This window comes from Macaca fascicularis, chromosome 1 (assembly GCF_037993035.2).
Source record: "Macaca fascicularis isolate 582-1 chromosome 1, T2T-MFA8v1.1".
Classification (NCBI taxonomy): Eukaryota; Metazoa; Chordata; class Mammalia; order Primates; family Cercopithecidae; genus Macaca; species Macaca fascicularis.
The window spans coordinates 2225605-2243394 of NC_088375.1; the positions used below are offsets into that span (position 1 = coordinate 2225605).

Consider the following 17790-nt stretch of genomic DNA (forward strand, 5'->3'; position numbering starts at 1 on the left):
TTTTTCTGTCAGGAATATAAATTAATCCTGTTGTTTTTAACAGCTCTAACAGTGTTCTGTAGTGAAGATGTTACATGCTTAACTAATTGGTTATTTCTGAACATTTGGGCCAGTCACCATTTTGGGGTTCATTTTGCTGTTTCTGCAGTAAATATTCTTGTGTCTTTGCACATTACATTCTGTATCAGTGTTTCTTTTGGGTAGATTCCTAACCATGGACTTGTTGGGTCCAGAAGTGTGTACAGATTTTTTATTTTTATTTTTATTTTTTTGAGACGAGTCTCGCTCTGTCACCCAGGCTGGAGTGCAGTGGCGCGATCTTGGCTCACTGCAAGCTCCGCCTCCCGGGTTCCCGCTATTCTTCTGCCTCAGCCTCCCGAGTAGCTGGGACTACAGGTGCCCACCACCACGCCGGGCTAATTTTTTTGTATTTTTAGTGGAGACGGGGTTTCACCATGTTTGCCAGGATGGTCTCGATCTCCTGACCTCGTGATCCACCTGCCTCGGCCTCCCAAAGTGCTGGGATTACAGGCGTGACCCACCACGCCTGGCCAGATTTTTAATATTTTATTGTTGTATCCAATAGTTTGTATACTACTTTTATGTATTTGATAAGAAGCCCGTAAAGTGGTTTTTTTCATCGTTGTCTTTTTGCCAAACAGGAAAACATTTTTCATTTTATTCACATGATAGGGATAACAGCCCCATTTTCCATTGAAAGTGTAGAAATATTTTTTCCTAGTTCATCTTTTATTTTTGTGCTTTATTGATTTTTTGTTGTTGTTAAGCACTAAAGGATTTTTAATTGTTATTTTCCCCCCTTGTAGTATTTTGTGTCATTCATAAACTTTACACCCAAATATTAATATCACCTATGATTGTTAATGACATATTAAACTTTAGCAAAGAGGAAGATGAAAGAAGGAATTTAAGTGAGCCCAAAAATTATTTTTTTTAAGTAGTAGAGTGTATTTGTACCCATTTGAATGCTTTCTGCCAAAAGAGATTCATTCTTTTTCCTAGTCATATCAAAGCCCAGATTGCATGTCTCTCATGTAATTCTATAATTACTCTACAGGGATAACTGGTTGTCTGGTAGTCACCTGGTAAATACAGTTTTCAGATTAATAAGGAACAAGCACCTGAACTTCCTCGAAGCAGTTGGTCATCATATTAAACGTTTCCTGATATCATTTATCAGTTACCAGTTTTAAATGTGAAATTTTTCTGTTTTATCTCTGTGGAAAGGTGTGTACTGTTTAAGAAGTTGCAGACTTTCTGTCATTGTGATAGTTTATTAATACACTATTCAAGTGCAGTGTAGCCTTTTCCTTTCTATTTGCTTCCTTAATTGTGTGTAGACTTATCAGTTTAAATGTAAAAATTCACCCATTTTTCTTTCAGCTGTGGCTGGTATCCTTGGTGATAGTGGAAACTCTTCGCTCACTGTCTCTGAAGGTCCTATTATCTCTGAGCGCAGGCTTAACCAGGAAGTAGTGTTGAACTTAAAAGAAGATGATGAAGTAGAAGTTGATGTACTAAAAGAAAGTGTTAACTTACCAGAAGAAAAGCTTCCAATTTCTGACAGCCCTCCTGATACTCAAGAAATTCATGTAAAAAAATTAATTTTTTACTTCTTTGTCAGTCTTTCAGTTTTGGTTTAGTTGTTTCAAGACAGTAGTTCAAACCTAACACGTTCATTTATTTGACTGCTATGTAAAAACTTATTTATAAAAATCTGGGTTCAAAAAATAAGTGTGTAAGTATTTTGTGGAATATAAAAACACGTCCTTTAAGAAATTGGCCTTCAAGGTGGGTGCTGTGGCAGTTGCCTATAGTCCCAGCTACTTGGGAGTTTGAGGAGGGAGGATCCTTGAGCCCAAGAGTTTGAGACCAGCCTGGGCAACATAACAAAATCCTGTCTCGGGGGAAAAAAAAAAAAGAAATTGGTTTTCATGAAAGCCAAAAGGAAGTGTTAAGCCATGGTTTTATCAATTTAATTTTGCTGATCTGGTTCAAATGAAAGGTCTTTTTAGTCGTAAGATCATATATTTGAAAATACATGGATACAGTTAAACAGGATTTCCCCCTACCCCAGGCATCCTTGTGGGAGAATGATAGTCAGCTGGTTGGTACTGAACATCCGTACACTCGGAAAAGGACTTTTTGCTACTTAATATAACTTAGAGTTTTTAGAAAAAATTATGCCAAATCTTTTATTACCAGCAGACAACTTTTATATAATAAATTTTGAGATAAAAAACCAACTCTTCTAATTATTTATAGAAATTTGATTGTTTAGAATTTGGGAAGTTTCTTAACTCATAAAAATGTCATAGTTATCCATACTCATCTTAATGAGTATTCCCACTGCCATATAGATGAGTAAAGTTCCAATTCCTTTAGTTGGGAAGCTGATAAAAATTGTGGGGATGGTGTTAAGTGGGAATCCTCATTTCTAGGTTATTTCCAATCTGTCATCTCACTGAATGTTTGGGGAGTGGGAAAATGTCATTGTCTAGGTGGGTGGTAATGTTCTACCTTCTTGGTCAGGAGATCTCTCTGTTACTTTCTGCCTCCTCCTTTTTCTCCCCTTCCCTTACCAAAAGGTAAATGCAAGGACCATTCCTTCTTCCACCAAACCCTTGCAGGAGAGGTACTGAACTTGAAAGCCTTAGGAATTTCATGGTTTATGCAGCCCCAGCAAAGGGAAGAGGATTGAGTCTAGCCCAAGGGAGCTTATGTAGGTGAATTGTTCTTCAACCTTATGGGGATCATGCTGTTTAGAAAAGTGTGGATAGTTAGGTAATTTGGGGAATATCATTAAAACACAGTTTGGGGGTTGTTTTCTCCGGCTAACGTTTTTTCTTGGGTGAGAACAGAATAAGTTCTTAAATGTTCTCAGAACTGTTAGCATCGTAATTTTCAAGCTTTTGTTGACTGTCTTTTTAGCCAGGGAAATGTGGAATTTCTAGTTAAATTTCAGTCATAATCTCAAAATCTTTCTCTCTAGTTATTTTGACTGAATGAGAGTCTGATTGCTTAAAGGGATAATTTTGTAAAGTAAACCCATAAGTATATGCCATATTAAATATAATTTATGTTTTAAAAGGCACACAGCCAAGGGTCATCAAAAGCCTGTATGCTTCAAGTTAAAACATGTATTACAATTCTTTAACCAGTCTCTTATCTTTAATTCATTTAGGTGATTGAACAGGAAAAGCTTGAAGCTCAAGATTCAGGAGAAGAGGCTAGGAATCTTTCATTTAATGAGTTGTATCCCTCTGGAACACTTAAGCTTCAGTACAATTTTGATACTATTGACCAGCAGTTTTGTGACTTAGCTGATAATAAGGACACTGCAGAGTGTGACATTGCTGAAGTAGATGGGGAACTTTTTGTGGCTCAGAGTAACTTTACCTTGATATTGGAAGGTGAAGAAGGAGAAGTGGAGCCAGGCGATTTTGCATCATCTGATGTGTTACCTAAAGCAGCTAACACAGCAACTGAAGAAAAACTTGTATGCAGTGGGGAAAATGATAATCATGGACAAGTTGCAGATTTGCCATCTGCCATAACTAGTGACCAAAAGTCCCAAAAAGTAGAGACTTTACCATATGTGCCTGAACCTATTAAAGTAGCAATTGCAGAAAATTTACTAGATGTAATTAAAGACACAAGAAGTAAAGAAATTACTTCAGATACAATGGAACAGTCCATTCATGAAACGATACCTTTAGTGAGCCAAAACATAATGTGTCCCACTAAGTTAGTCAAATCTGCATGTAAGACTGCTCAGGAAACAAGCACAGTAACTCTGAATGTCAGCCAGGTTGACGTGGTTTCCTCCAAGACTCATACGAGAGGACAACGTATCCAAAACGTGAATGTCAAATCAACACAACAGGAAGCAGCAGCAGATGTTGCTACTCCTAAGATGCCAGGGCAGTCAGTTAGGAAGAAAACTAGGAAGCCACAAGAAATTTCTGAAGCTTCTGAAAACACCTATTCTGATGTCAAAGGAATATCTGAGAACCAGCAAATATCTCAAAATCCTATTACGCCTAGGAGAGGAAGGAGAAAGAAAGAAGTTAATCAGGACATACTAGAAAATACCAGTTCTGTGGAACAAGAATTACAGATCACTACAGGTAGGGAATCAAAAAGATTAAAATCATCTCAGCTGTTGGAACCAGCAGTTGAAGAAACTATTAAAAAAGAAGTTACGGTTTCATCTGTTACAAAAAGGACTCCTAGAAGAATTAAAAGATCTGTAGAAAGTCAGGAAAGTGTTGAAATTATAAATGATCTAAAAGTTAGTAACGTAACAAGTCCTAGCCGAATGATCAGAAAATTAAGAAGTGCTAATTTAGATGCTTCTGAAAATACAGGAAATAAGCCAGATGATAAATCCAGCGATGAGCAGCTGCCTATTAAACGTATTAGACGGGTCAGAGGGAGAGAAGTTAGTCCATCAGATGTGAGGGAAGACTCCAACCTTGACTCATCTCAGTTGAGTCTTCAAGCAGAATTGGATATGTCTGCCATACCTAGAAAACGTGGTAGACCAAGAAAAATCCATCCATCTGAAGATGTAGGATCTAAGGCTGTTAAGGAAGAGGGAAGCCCCAAGAAGAAAGAAGCTCCCAGCATTAAAAGGAGATCTACAAGAAGTACCGCAGCTAAAAGTGAAAATACTGATGTTGGAAAACCAGCTTCAGGAAAATCCATTTTAGTGCCAAATAAGGAACTTTCGATGGTGATGAGCTCTAAGAAAAAACTTACAAAAAAGACTGAAAATCAAAGCCAAAAAGGTTCATTACAGTCAGTATCAGAAGAACGCACAGATGAAATGACACATAAAGAAACAAATGACCGAGAAGAAAGACTGCTTGCCACAGCTTCCTTCACTAAATCATCCCGCAGCACCAGGACTCGGTCTAGCAAGGCCATCTTGTTGCCGGATCTTTCTGAACCAAACAGTGAGCCTTTATTTTCTCCAGTGTCAGAAGTTCCAAGGAAAGCAAAAGGTACTTTTCTTTCTCTGCAAAACAGTTTTTCATCTCACTCACTCTTCAGCTTAAAATTGGGTTAATTATTTGTCCTAAGAATGGTTTTATAGGGAATTTTTCCCCTTCCCCCTCAAACCAAAATTGATCTTTTAGTAGTAAAGTTTAAAGGTTTCATGTTTCAAAGTTTGAGTTCAGTTATTCAGTATGGTTAACATGACTTCAGTCCTGTAACTCAAGTAACATAGATTTGTTTTTTAGAATAGTATAATTTCTCTTCTGTGACTTTTATAAAAAAGTGACTTTTAATTTTAGTTTCTTCCAAAATAGAGTCAGTATTTTTAATCTCCCAAGTACTGCTGCATTTGGCTCACACCCCACTGATATCCACAACCTGAAATTGTTTTGAAGGGAAACACTAGTAGCTTTTTATTAAGATACATAAATTATTTCAATCCATATTCACTGTTGCCCACAAACTGGTGCATCTGCATGCCCTCATCTTCAGTGAGGCCATCCTTCATTGTCACTGGTGAGCTGAGGACTGTGGTTGGTTGGTCAGACCTTCTCAACAGGGGTGACCTCTCTCCCCAGAGGGAGCACGTACATGTGTTAAGTATACAAACAGATACACAATAGATCTGCAGTGATAAAATGTCCATGGGGGTGCTTTAAAACATGTCTAAAAAGCTAAGACACTGGTGTGACTGAAGAGATCCCATTAGAGTAACTCTCTGTAAAAGTGTTAATGGTTAGGTAAACAAAATACAGGGTTTGTGTTTTTTGTTTTGTTTTTTTGTTTTGAGGTAGAGTCTCGCTTTGTTGCCCAGGCTGGAGCGCAGTGGCATGATCTCAGCTCGCTGCAACCTCTGCTTCCTGGGTTCCAGCGATTCTCCTACCTCAGCCTGCCTAGTAGCTGGGATTACAGACCTGGCTAATTTTTTCTGTTTGTGGAGACAAACAGAAAAAATTTCTGTTTCTGTTTCTGCACCCAGCCATGTAGTTGATTGTTTAAGTTACAGTTTAATGTTTGAATTTCAGCAAAGCAGCTCAGGACCTTATAAATAAAGTAGATGACTTGGCCAGGCGCAGTGGCTCACGCCTGTAATCCCAGCACTTTGGGAGGCTGAGGCGGGTGGATCACAAGGTCAGGAGATCAAGACCATCCTGGCTAACATGGTAAAACCCTGTCTCTACTAAAAATATACAAAAAATTAGCCGGGCATGGTGGCGGGTGCCTGTAGTCCCAGCTACTTGGGAGGCTGAGGCAGGAGAATGGTGTGAACCTGGGAGGCAGAGCTTGCAGTGAGCCGAGATTGTGCCACTGCACTCCAGCCGGGGTGACAAAGTGAGACAGTGTCTCAAAAAATAAAAATAAAAAAGTAGATGACTTGTTGTACTTGATATAGTTTGAGCCCAGGAAAATGCCTCTCCCCATAACAATTGATCATTTGTCCTAAAAAATGATTTGTGGCTATAGGGGATCCTCTTCTCCCCTCCTCACTCAGAAAATTTTTAATTAGATCTTCGATTTTGGTAGTATAACTTAATTTCTTCGTGGTGTTAGAAAAGTGTGCATGGTTATACCTGTGTTTTGCATGAAGGAGAATGAAATGACAGAATGTGTGATATTTTAGTTACCTTTTAAAGTTCATTTTATTAGGATGTTATTAAAAAGTTAAAAAGAAAAAAAAGTTAAAATGAAAATCATTTGATTGGCAGGAAGTCGTTAACATATAACTTATACACTCCTCAGGACTTGGATAAATGTAGTAAACACCAACAGTGAGAGCTGTTTTGTTAGAGCCTAGCAAACATCTCAGTAATTCTGATTTTTGTCATCTTTACATATTTTTCATTTCTGTACCTACTAATTTTAACTGTTTTCTGTTAAACTAAAAATACATGGCAGCAACATGGCAAAAAAAAAAAAATCTCTACAAAAAGTACAAAAATTAGCCAGACGTGGTGGCATGGGCTTATGGTCCCAGCTACTTGGGAGGCTGAGGCAGGAGAATCACTTGAGCCTGAGAGTTTGAGGCTGCAGTGAGCCATGATCGTGTGCCACTGCACTCCAGCCTGGGCAACAGAGCAAGACCATGTCTCAAAACAAAAACAATACATGCCTACTTAGCAAAAACTAGAAAACAGAAGTATATAATCCAGCCATCGAAAGAATCGCTATTCACATTTTCCTGTATCTCGTTCCAGATATGTATGTGTGGTTGGTTTTAAAAACCTACAGTTTATGTACATGCATACATTCTGCTTCTTTCTCCCTACTTATTTCGTGATCATTTTCAGTTACTTTTTTTGTTGTTGTTGAGATGGAGTTTTGCTGTTGTTACCCAGGCTGGAGTGCAATGGCACGATCTTGGCTCACTGCAACCTCTGCCTCCTGGGTTCAAACAATTCTCCTGCCCCAGCCTCCCCAGTAGCTGGGATTACAGGTGCCTGCCACCATGTCCAGGTCATTTTTTTGTGTTTTTAGTAGAGATAGGGTTTCGCCATGTTGGCCATGCTAGTCTCAAACTCCTGACCTCAGATAATCCACCCACCTTGGCCTTCTAAAGTGCTGGGATTACAGGCATGAGCCACTCTGCCCAGCCTCCAGTTAATCTTAAATATTCTTCAAAATCCAACCAGCCTGGGCAACTTGGTGGGAACCCATCTCTACAAAAGAAAAATTTTTAATGATTTGGGCATGGTGGCTGGCACCTGTAGTCCCAGCTACTTGGGAGGCTGAGGTGTGAGGATGGCTTGAGCCCGGGAGGTTGAGGTTGCAGCGAGCCATCACACCACTGTGGTCCAGCCCAGGTGACAGACTGAGATCCTGTTACCTCCCCCCGCACCCCCCCCCCCAAAAAATATACATATATGTTTCAAAATCTTAAACGTAATTTTTTTTTCATATTGGCATTTCATCTCACAAATATGCCACAGATTGTTTAAACCCTCTTCTGTTGGGTATTTGAATTACTTTCAGATTTTTTAATATTAGAAATAGGCACCTTCTAGAATGAGATGATGGGATTGGAGGGGATAAGAAACTTGGGATTGAGATCTCCCATTTCTGCCAGTTACTAGCTGGGCAGAAAATCATATAACCTTTCTGTGCCTTGTTTCCTCATCCTAGAATGAATGTGGTAGTGCGTACCTTACAGGGGTTCTTACGAGTACTCACTACTTTAGCAAAGCAATGACCACTCTGGGACATAGCTTCCTATCTTCCTCTGCCCTTTATACTGTTACCATACCTTGTCCCTTGTGCCTATTTATATTCTAAACTTCGTTTTACATAGGGATGGAGGTGCAGAGAAGACTGGGTGTAGGTCTACTATATGATTGGAAGGCTAGAGGTGGTCCTTTATTTTATTGAAACATAGTGAAGAAATTATCATAGAATTTTGTGTTTTACTAAATGAATATGAAACTTCACATTTCATACAGCAAATATTAAGAAGGGCTTGCTGTATACCTAAGGCCATGCTAGATACATGACGTTCATATATCATTTGATTCCCACTGCAACCCAGTGAAGTATAGGTACTTTTACTTCCTTCTATCCTCATTGAGGAACTTGAAGTTCATTGAGACTGAGCGTTCACATCACCCAGGGAATAAGCTGTGTTGTCCTGGAGCTACTAGTGCTGCTACTGGCTGGTAAGAGCCAATTGTTAAATATCCAAGAACTTGTAACCCAGCCATGGTTTGCACTGGCCACAGGAGGCACATTTATACCTTAGAAATCAGCACATGCTGTACATCAGCACTCTCTGAATTCTCAGAGTCATTTACTCGCACACAGTTGGGTTTGAACCTAGGTCTTTTGAACTCCTTAATCCTCAAAACAGAGATGGGTAAAGAATTGACACACACTCAAAGTCTCATCTGTGCTATAATAGAAGCATATGGAAAAAATGGTGGAGGCTATTTTTGCATGTGATAGTATATTTTTGTATTTCTTTATATATTCCTTTGAAATGGAGTAGGAAAGCTTGGTGAAGATTATGAAAAGTGAAAGAAATTGTCTTTTCAGGTAGTCTAAAAGAGAGTTGTAGAATGTATAATTTTCATTATAAAAATGTAGTATTTTTGTTCATCTGTTTCTTGAAACCAAAAGAGAGACCACCAGTAGACCGTTGCCATTTCTGCCATTTACAAACTGGGAGCAGAGATTATTTCTGATATCAACTCTGTTATTTCTTTTTTTAAGAATCATATGCTTATATATACCTACTGTGTACCCACAAAAAAATTTTTTTAAAGAATCATATACTTTAAAAGCAGAATTTGATATCTGATAGAACTCTTGACTGTCCCAGTAGCTGAGATAACATTGAACTATAATTTTATTTCAAGGGTTTATAAATGAAATGGGATTTATATAACAAATGCGAACATGTGTAGGCACTTACCACTACCATGCCACACATTGTTCTACTTCTTTCATCCTCGGAACAATTTTGAGATCGATGCAATTATTAACCTTATTTTATAGAAACTGATGCACAGACAGCTTTAAGTTACTTGAAGGTGGGATTTACTCCGTCAGACTGATTAAACTGAACTGTGCTCCTCTGTAATTATATTGATGATTGCTTTTAATATGGGGGCCCTATAGTTAAAAAAAAAAAAAAAAGGTCTGGGTGGTAAATGTTTTTAATTCCTTATTTTAAACCAATTGTTGTTTAAACCATTTTTATTTATCTATGGAATATCTTCCTGTTAGCTTTTAACTCTGTTACCCAGGCTGGAGTGCAGTGGCACAATCGTGGCTCACTGTAGCCTCAACTTCCCAGACTCAAGCCTCCCAAGTAGCTGACCCCACAGGTGTGCACCACCACATGGGCTGATCTTTTTAGAACTTTTTTAGAGACAGGGCTCTCACTTCGTTGATCAGGCTGGTCTTGAACTCCTGGCCTTAAGCTGTCCTCCTGCCTCAGCCTCCCAAAGTGCTGGAATTACAGTGGTGAGCCACTGCACCTGGCACTTTCTCCTTTTGTGGACATGAACTTTTCTGTTTGACTGGAACAAGTAGTTCAAAATGAACTGGCTAGAGTTTCTCTTTTTTGATAATAAAAAACCTACTTTGTAAATAACGTGTCTGGAATAGCAGTAGTTACGGCACAGACTAGCTCAGGTTACATATAGGATTAATGCTTTCCCTCCCCAGAATGCTTGAGGAGCAGTAAGTCTATTAAAAGAAATAGACTAAACAAACAGTTCTGTACCTGCTTTCATGGCCTGTCTTTATATTGTAGCCCTTTTTAGTTTGAAGCATTAAATCGTCCCACACATTTGGCTTACCCAAATGATGCTGGGATTTTTCCTGTCATTTCTCTGCTAACATGGATAATTAGGTTACAATACTAATGGTTTCCAGGTTTGGGGATGTTTGCATCTTTCTAAAGTACATCATTTGTTCCAGGTTTTTATTGTAGTTATATATTTGCACACATATATAAAGATACAAATACAGTTTTTTCAACTTTTTTTAGCTAAAAAAATAGAGGTTCCTGCACAGTTGAAAGAATTAGTTTCGGATTTATCTTCTCAGTTTGTCATCTCACCTCCTACTTTAAGGAGCAGACAAAAAAACACATCCAATAAGAACAAGCTTGAAGATGAACTGGTAAGAAATGCATGATTTTATTTGTGTTTGTTAAAACGTACTTTTTTTAAAAAAAAATGTTTTAATTTTATTTAAATTTTAATGATTTTAAATTTTGTTTAAGTAAATGTCTTAAAGATAACAGTCATGTGTACTAAAAGCCAAAAATGGTCTTGTCTGCCCCTTTGGAGACCCTCCTTACCTTTAAGACACATTTGTGGTATGTTACCGATGATATTTTACTGGCAGTTCTAGTTTAAATTACCTGTTTGTGGAAAGGTTTTTAAATTCTAGTGTCCATCAGAATTACCTGGGTGTTTTTTAAAGAAATAGTTGAGGGGTTGAGTGCAAGTCCCTTATGTTTATAAATGTTAATTCATAAGCATTGATTGAATTGTCTGCCATGAGTCTGTTACTCTGTAAATTACACAAAATAATTCAGGCAAATTCCTTGTCTGTCAAGCACCTGCAGTTCAACTGAGATACACATTTTCATTGAGATGAAAACAATTATTTCAAATCATTTATACTGAAATACTTTATAGACCAAGGTTAGAGGAGACAGGCATTCCTCCTGACAGAGTAAATGGCAGAGGCAAAGGCTCAGAGCATGGCAGTAGCAGGCAGATGAGGAGTGTTCATTGTGAATAGCCATGTGTATATTGCAGGTAGTTTCTATGAAAGATGAAATGTGGGTAGGAGAGAATAGTCTCTGGTTGTATACTTAGAAACCGAGAGCCTGGATATGGACAAAGGGAGTGGGTACAGAAGGCAGTAGACAGTGGAAACATTCAAAAATAAAACTGATCATAACTTGGAGATGAGTTGAATTGTAGGAATAAAGAACAGGCCTACATGACTAAGATTTCTACTAAAAAGCATCAGAAAAGGAGTCAGTTTTGCACTGGCAAGTTTGAATTCATCAGCAGTGTTTGGCTATAGTATTCCTTGTCTCAGTATAGAAGTTTTAAAATTAGTTTCGTGTTTAGTACTTAACTTTTTAAAATGTTTAACCCATAGAAAGATGATGCACAATCAGTAGAAACTGTGGGAAAGCCAAAAGCGAAGCGAATCAGGACATCAAAAACAAAACAAGCAAGCAAGTATGACCTTCTGTTCTGTTCTTGATTGATTGATTGATTGAGACAGTCTCGCTCTGTCGCCAAGGCTGGAGTGCAGTGGTGTGATTTTGGCTCGCTGCAACCTCTGCCTCCCAGGTTCAGGGGATTCTCTTGCCTCAGCCTCCCAAGTGGCTGGGACTACAAGTGCTGCTGAAGGTGGATTTCTTTATTTCTTTTTATATATATATATATATATATTTTTTTTTTTTTTTTTTTTTTTTTTTTTTGAGACGGAGTCTCACTCTGTCACCCAGGCGGGAGTGCAGTGGCCGGATCTCAGCTCACTGCAAGCTCCGCCTCCTGGGTTCACGCCATTCTCCTGCCTCAGCCTCCGGAGTAGCTGGGACTACAGGCGCCCGCCACCTCGTCCAACTAGTTTTTTGTATTTTTTAGTAGAGACTGGGTTTCACCGTGTTAGCCAGGATGGTCTCGATCTCCTGCCCTCGTGATCCGCCCGCCTCGGCCTCCCAAAGTGCTGGGATTACAGGCGTGAGCCACCGCGCCCGGCCGATTTCTTTATATACTAATAGCATGAAAGCCCAGTCCTTTTAAAAGGAGCATGGGAGGAATAAAAATAAAATAATAAAAGGAGGATGGTAGGGTGGGGGCAGTTTAGTTCCCAGTGGATCTTTCTGGTTTTTGCAGAAAAACAAAGTAGGGGAGGGAAGTGTGATGGTTTACCTCTTTGTTAGGAAAATTACTAAAAAATAATGATACATTTTAAAATCCTGCAATTATTTTACAAAAAGCAATAAAACTGCATCCATGGGAAAATTACTCCATTTCAGATATATTTGTTACACAGAATCTTGTTTATGCTGTGCTTAGTAGGCAGGGTTGAATTTAATAAAAGTACAAGTTGATGCATTTTATTTAAAAACTGATTTAATAACACTATGACTAATATCACTATTTACATATATATATACTGGCGTATCTATTTGAGAAACTCTTGTGTGTGAAATTCTGTGGATCTTTGCTAATTGCTGGTGTTTGATCATTCACAGTTCTGATGGGCCTGCGGGGCTCTCATCCCCTGGGCTGACTACTGGTACTCGGCCCATCCTTGTAATCCAGCAGTATTTTTTCATACATTTGAAACATTTAGAGGAAAATTCAATAATTGAATAATTGTTTGTAAATATTCTAATCGAAAAGGAAAAATTCCCCTTAATGAAACCTTAACTCTGCTTCTGATTAGCTTATATGACTTAAAGCTTCACTTCAGTTCTCTTGAAACCATTACATCTTTTATAAAATGAAAGCACTAAGCAGTCCCTAAGGTTTCTCTCAACATGTTGGGAAGCCAGTTTTATTTTATAGCGTAAAGTGTTTATTCTTACTTGATCATATCTTTTTTTTTTTTTCAGAAACACAGAAAAAGAAAGTGCTTGGTCACCTCCTCCCATAGAAATTCGGCTGATTTCCCCCTTGGCTAGCCCAGTTGACAGAGTCAAGAGCAAACCAAGAAGAACTACAGAAGTGACAGGAACAGGTCGTGGAAGGAGCAGAAAGAAACTATCTTCGTATCCAAAGCAAATTTTACGCAGAAAAATGCTGTAATTTCTTGGGAAGTTTTTAATGTACACCTATTTGTAAAGTCATCAGAATAGTGTGGATTATTAAATATCTAGTTTGGAAGAAAATAATTTATATAAATTATTGTAAATTTTTATGTAAACAGAAGGTCTTCAATAAGTAAGTAACTCCATATGGAGTGATTGTTTCAGTCCAGGCAATTTTTCTATTTTATATTAAGACTTCATACATTTATATAATATGTAAATATGGCTTCTTAATGGAATGTTAAATAAAATGTATACTTCACAGTTGTTTGTGTCTGTTGGTTTTTGAAAGGGAGGGGTATCTGTTTGGATAGTTTTATATGCTCATTGGTCTCATTTTCTCTATAATGAAAATATTAGACCAGTCTTAAAATGGGGATGATTGAACTATTGATATTTCTTTTTACAGTTACTATTTTATAATTTATGCACTTTGATTCTGTGATTCAGATTTCTAATCATAAAATGTTTTTTTTTTTTTTTTTTGCTTTTGGCTGTTACTATGTTAAAATTGAATTATGGGCATGTAATTTTGCCATCTTTGTAGTTTCACAAATTTTGTGTAATCTACCTCAAATGAATAATCCAAGTATTGGTTAACTATATGTTGGCATCTCTTATTCAGCAAGCTTACAGACTCTTCAAAGTCTTAGTCAAAGACTAATCCAGGTTAGATTGACCGGTTCACTGCTCACTTGCAACCTTATCAAAGGGTTTCAAAGGGAAAGTAAAATAAACCTGTTTATGGATATGGAGTGCATCTTGTATGTGCCTAATATTGATAGGATGAGATGTCTGAACAAATTTTTATAATATTGCTGTGAAGGAGCTTGCTACCGAACCACAGAAATCCCTTAATATTCAGGTTTTAAAACTGGCAAATTCTCACAGAACCTCAGGCACAGATTATTAAGGTTGGGAGAGAGTGAGTAGATGTAGAAAAGGAAAGAAGCAGCACACGCCCTGTTCTCTACAGTACAACTGTGCAATTACGCAATGATACTTCGTGTAGGCTCTAACATTCATCAATAAATAAGTGTTGTAAAATAATTTATAACAGGCAATTGATAGTGTGTAATGAATGGACTATTAATAATTGATCGCCTAGAAACGAACTGCTTTTGTGGGCTAAGCTTTTAATGTTTTAATGTGAAGCATAAGCAGTGTGCTCTCTGCATTTATTTTTCTACCAAATAATATGGATAATGAGAAACTGATGAAAATGCCTACACCAAGTATGGACAGTGTGAAAGTAGCAGTGCGAGTGCGGCCTTTTCGTCAGGTTAGTGATGGATGTTACGCTGCCTTGTTGAAAATTTCACTGACTTTGATTTTACTACTTTTTTAATGATAGTTATCAAACTTGTATTTAAGCTGCTTGTCATTTATGGAATATTGAACTTATTTAAATGAACTTGTTGAATTAATTTAAAGATCTAAACATTATTCAGCAAACAGTTTTACTCCTTTGCGCAAGTAGCACAATAAATATGGATGTTTGTCAAGTTAATGCTTTTTTAAACCAACGCAATTTGGTGAATATAGATGTGTGATACCTGTTTTTAATAAATGTACTTTTTCCCCCTCTGTGAATGTAGATCATAAGCAAACAAATTGCCTGTTCTAAATGAACTTTATATATATTTTAAATGAATGTATGTACTTATGTATAAATGTCTTTATATAGCTTGAATAAAAACACTGCTCATTAAAATGTGTTGCTACAGCATTTTAGGATAGCACATGAATGATATTCTCGGACCTTGTAGCAACTATGTATCTGATAACAGCACTGGTTAAACTAAGGTATTTAGTATCATAGTGAGGTAAACAATAGACTCAGATCAGGTATAGTTAATTCTGCCTGGATAGATACTGAAGGCTTCCTACATGTAGATAGAAGCATTTGAGAGGACTGTAAAGGCTTAGTAAAATGTCAGTAAAGACTTGCTCGACAAAACAATATGTAAAGGCCTGGTCCTGAATGGGCTGCAATGGATTGACCTTATATGAGGTCTTCCTGCTTTTACCATTATCAATATTACTTTGTACATCTTCAGCTGGAATCAGTTCTGTCTGTGCTGTGCCTCTGCATTCATCTATATTGTGGAGAATAGTTCAACAGCTGGGCACAGCTGTGTAATTACGTAACCAGGTATATGTATAACTAGGTAAGTGTAGCTGCTATTTAAGGCTTCGAAAGTAGCATGGTTTCTAAGGCAACTGATCAAAAAATACCCAAGAATGAATTTGTGACCAGTATATTAACTGCTTTGGCCCAAACAGACCGTCAGCAACGACGCAAGTGGTTATTGCTGCTGTCATTTTCACTGACCTCTAATATTGCCAGGATGAGTAACTGCAAGTTTTAAACAGTAAATAAGGACTTGTAGGATTAGGCACTAAAACAGTCATGTATTTACAGAACCTTTAGGTTCCCTTTACAAAAAGATTGCATTTTATTCAGGTTCACCACCAAAGTTGACTAGCTTGGACTAGAATGGTCTAAGCAGGGAGTACAGAGGATGGATTCCGGAGACAGCTTGCAGGTGCAGTGCTTGCTCTGTAGCCACAGGGGCTGTGTTCTAAGGCCCCCAGTGGACTCCTGAAACCACAGGTGGAACCTAACCCTATATATACACTACATTTTTTCCCTGTACATACATACCTATGATAGGGTATAAATTAGTCACAGACTCTTGTACTTTGGGGCCATGATAAAAATAACAGGGGCATAAGTACTGCAGTGCCACCACGGTCATCTGGTAACCAAGATGGTTACTAAGCGACTCCACATGGATATGCTAGACAAGGATGATTCACGTCCAGGCAGGACAGTGGGATGGCATGAGATTTTCACACACTTCTTAGACTGGTGGCACAATTTAAAACATACAAGGTATTTCTGGAATTTTCCATTTCATATTTTCAGATTCTGGTTGACTGCTGGTAACAAACCACAGAAAGTGAAACTGCAGACAAGGGGGGAATACCGTAGACAGAGATCATCCTGCCTAGACAACTGCAATACCTCCTACATGAACTTGCCACCCCCGATCCATTCTTTACCTAGCAGTAAGAGAAAACTACATGTAAAACTATCATGGAGCTCTCTGCTCAAAACCTTTCAGTTTATTGAAAATAAAGTTTTACAGTTTACGAGGCCTAGGTGACCTGGACACTGCCTAATTTTCTAACTCCATATCTAATGCTTATGTTCATTGTGGGATCAGAGAACCTAGTTTATGACACTTTCATTATAAGAAGCAATATATTGCTGGGTACAGTGGCTCACCTGTAATCCCAGCACTTTGGGAGGCCGAGTTCAAGACCAGCCTGGCCAACATGGTGAAACCCCATCTCTACTAAAAATACAAAAATTAGCCGGGTGTGGTCACACACACTTGTAGTCCCAGCTACTTGGGAGGCTGAGACACGAGAATTATTTTAACCCGGGAGGCAGAGCCTGCAGTGAACCAAGATCACACCACTGTACTCCAGCCTGGGCGACAGAGTGAGACTCTGTTTCAAAAAAAAAAAAAAAAAAAGGCAATATATTCTCAGACAGTATATTCTCTGGGCCTCAGTTTATCTGTAAAATGGGCTCGACACTTCCCAAGATTGCTATCGTAAGTAACAGAGGAAATACGTACGTATATCGCAGAGCACAGTGCCTGACAACTATTTCAGCTGCTACGTTTTTCACCATAATCTCTTTTAAACAACTTTGGGGTAATACAATTCAAAGTATACAATTCAATGGTTTTAAATATGTTCAGATATGTGCAACCATCACCACAGTCAATCTCAGGACATTTCCTCACCTAAGAATTTCTGTACCTTTTAGTTATCCTATTTCCCGTCCCTAAGCAACCACTAATGTCCCCTGCAGATTTCCCTTCCTGGGTGTTTCCTATGAGTAGAATCATATACAGTCTTTTGTGACTGACTTTCACACAGCGCGTTTTCAAGGTCCACCCATGTTGCAACCTATATCAAAATGTCATTCTCTATGGCTGGTGAATATTCAGGATTCTATTTTGTGGATACACACGGTTTTGTTCATCAGCAGGACACTTCAGTTGGTTCTGCCTTTTGCCTATTATTAATGACTGGTACACACATTTGTGTACAAGTTTTTGTGTGGGCATGCTTTCATTTCTCTTGGTTATATACCTAAGCATTGAATTGCTGAGCCATACGGTAGCTATGTTTAATCATTTGAGATATTCCCAGATTGTCCTCTAAAGCAGCTGTACCAACTTACATTCCCAACGGCGGTACATAAGGGTTCCAAATTGTTCACATCCCTGCCAACAACTGTTACCCGACTTTCCAATTACAGTCATCCTAGCTGAAATGAAGTGGCATATCGTGGCTATGATTTACATTTCTCTAGTGACTAATGGTATCAAGCATCTTTTTAGGGGTATTTATTTGTATATCTTCCTGGAGAAGTATCAATTCAGATTCTTTGCTCA

At 38.2% G+C, this 17790-nt stretch overlaps 2 protein-coding genes across 7 annotated transcripts in view; both read left to right on the forward strand.

The window, feature by feature from the left end:
• AHCTF1 (AT-hook containing transcription factor 1) overlaps positions 1 to 15023 on the forward strand; it is a 98969-nt gene extending 83946 nt beyond the window's left edge. For 3 of the 6 annotated variants that reach the window (XM_005539591.4, XM_005539590.5, XM_045390782.3), the window contains 5 exons: positions 1405 to 1613; positions 3206 to 5030; positions 10511 to 10644; positions 11644 to 11726; positions 13115 to 15023. In XM_005539591.4, the coding sequence (XP_005539648.3) occupies positions 1405 to 1613; positions 3206 to 5030; positions 10511 to 10644; positions 11644 to 11726; positions 13115 to 13307 (2444 nt within the window). In that variant the 3' untranslated portion in view covers positions 13308 to 15023. Of the gene's footprint in view, positions 1 to 1404; positions 1614 to 2609; positions 2744 to 3205; positions 5031 to 10510; positions 10645 to 11643; positions 11727 to 13114 lie in introns of those variants that run through there. The other 3 variants (XR_006697537.3, XR_012430803.1, XR_012430799.1) reach the window with 2 other exon arrangements.
• The window catches only part of LOC102122566 (kinesin-like protein KIF28P), an 85271-nt gene continuing 81988 nt past the window's right edge, over positions 14508 to 17790 (forward strand). Inside the window, 1 exon segment of the mRNA XM_074038335.1 lies at positions 14508 to 14591. Coding sequence (XP_073894436.1) covers positions 14508 to 14591 — 84 coding nt within the window.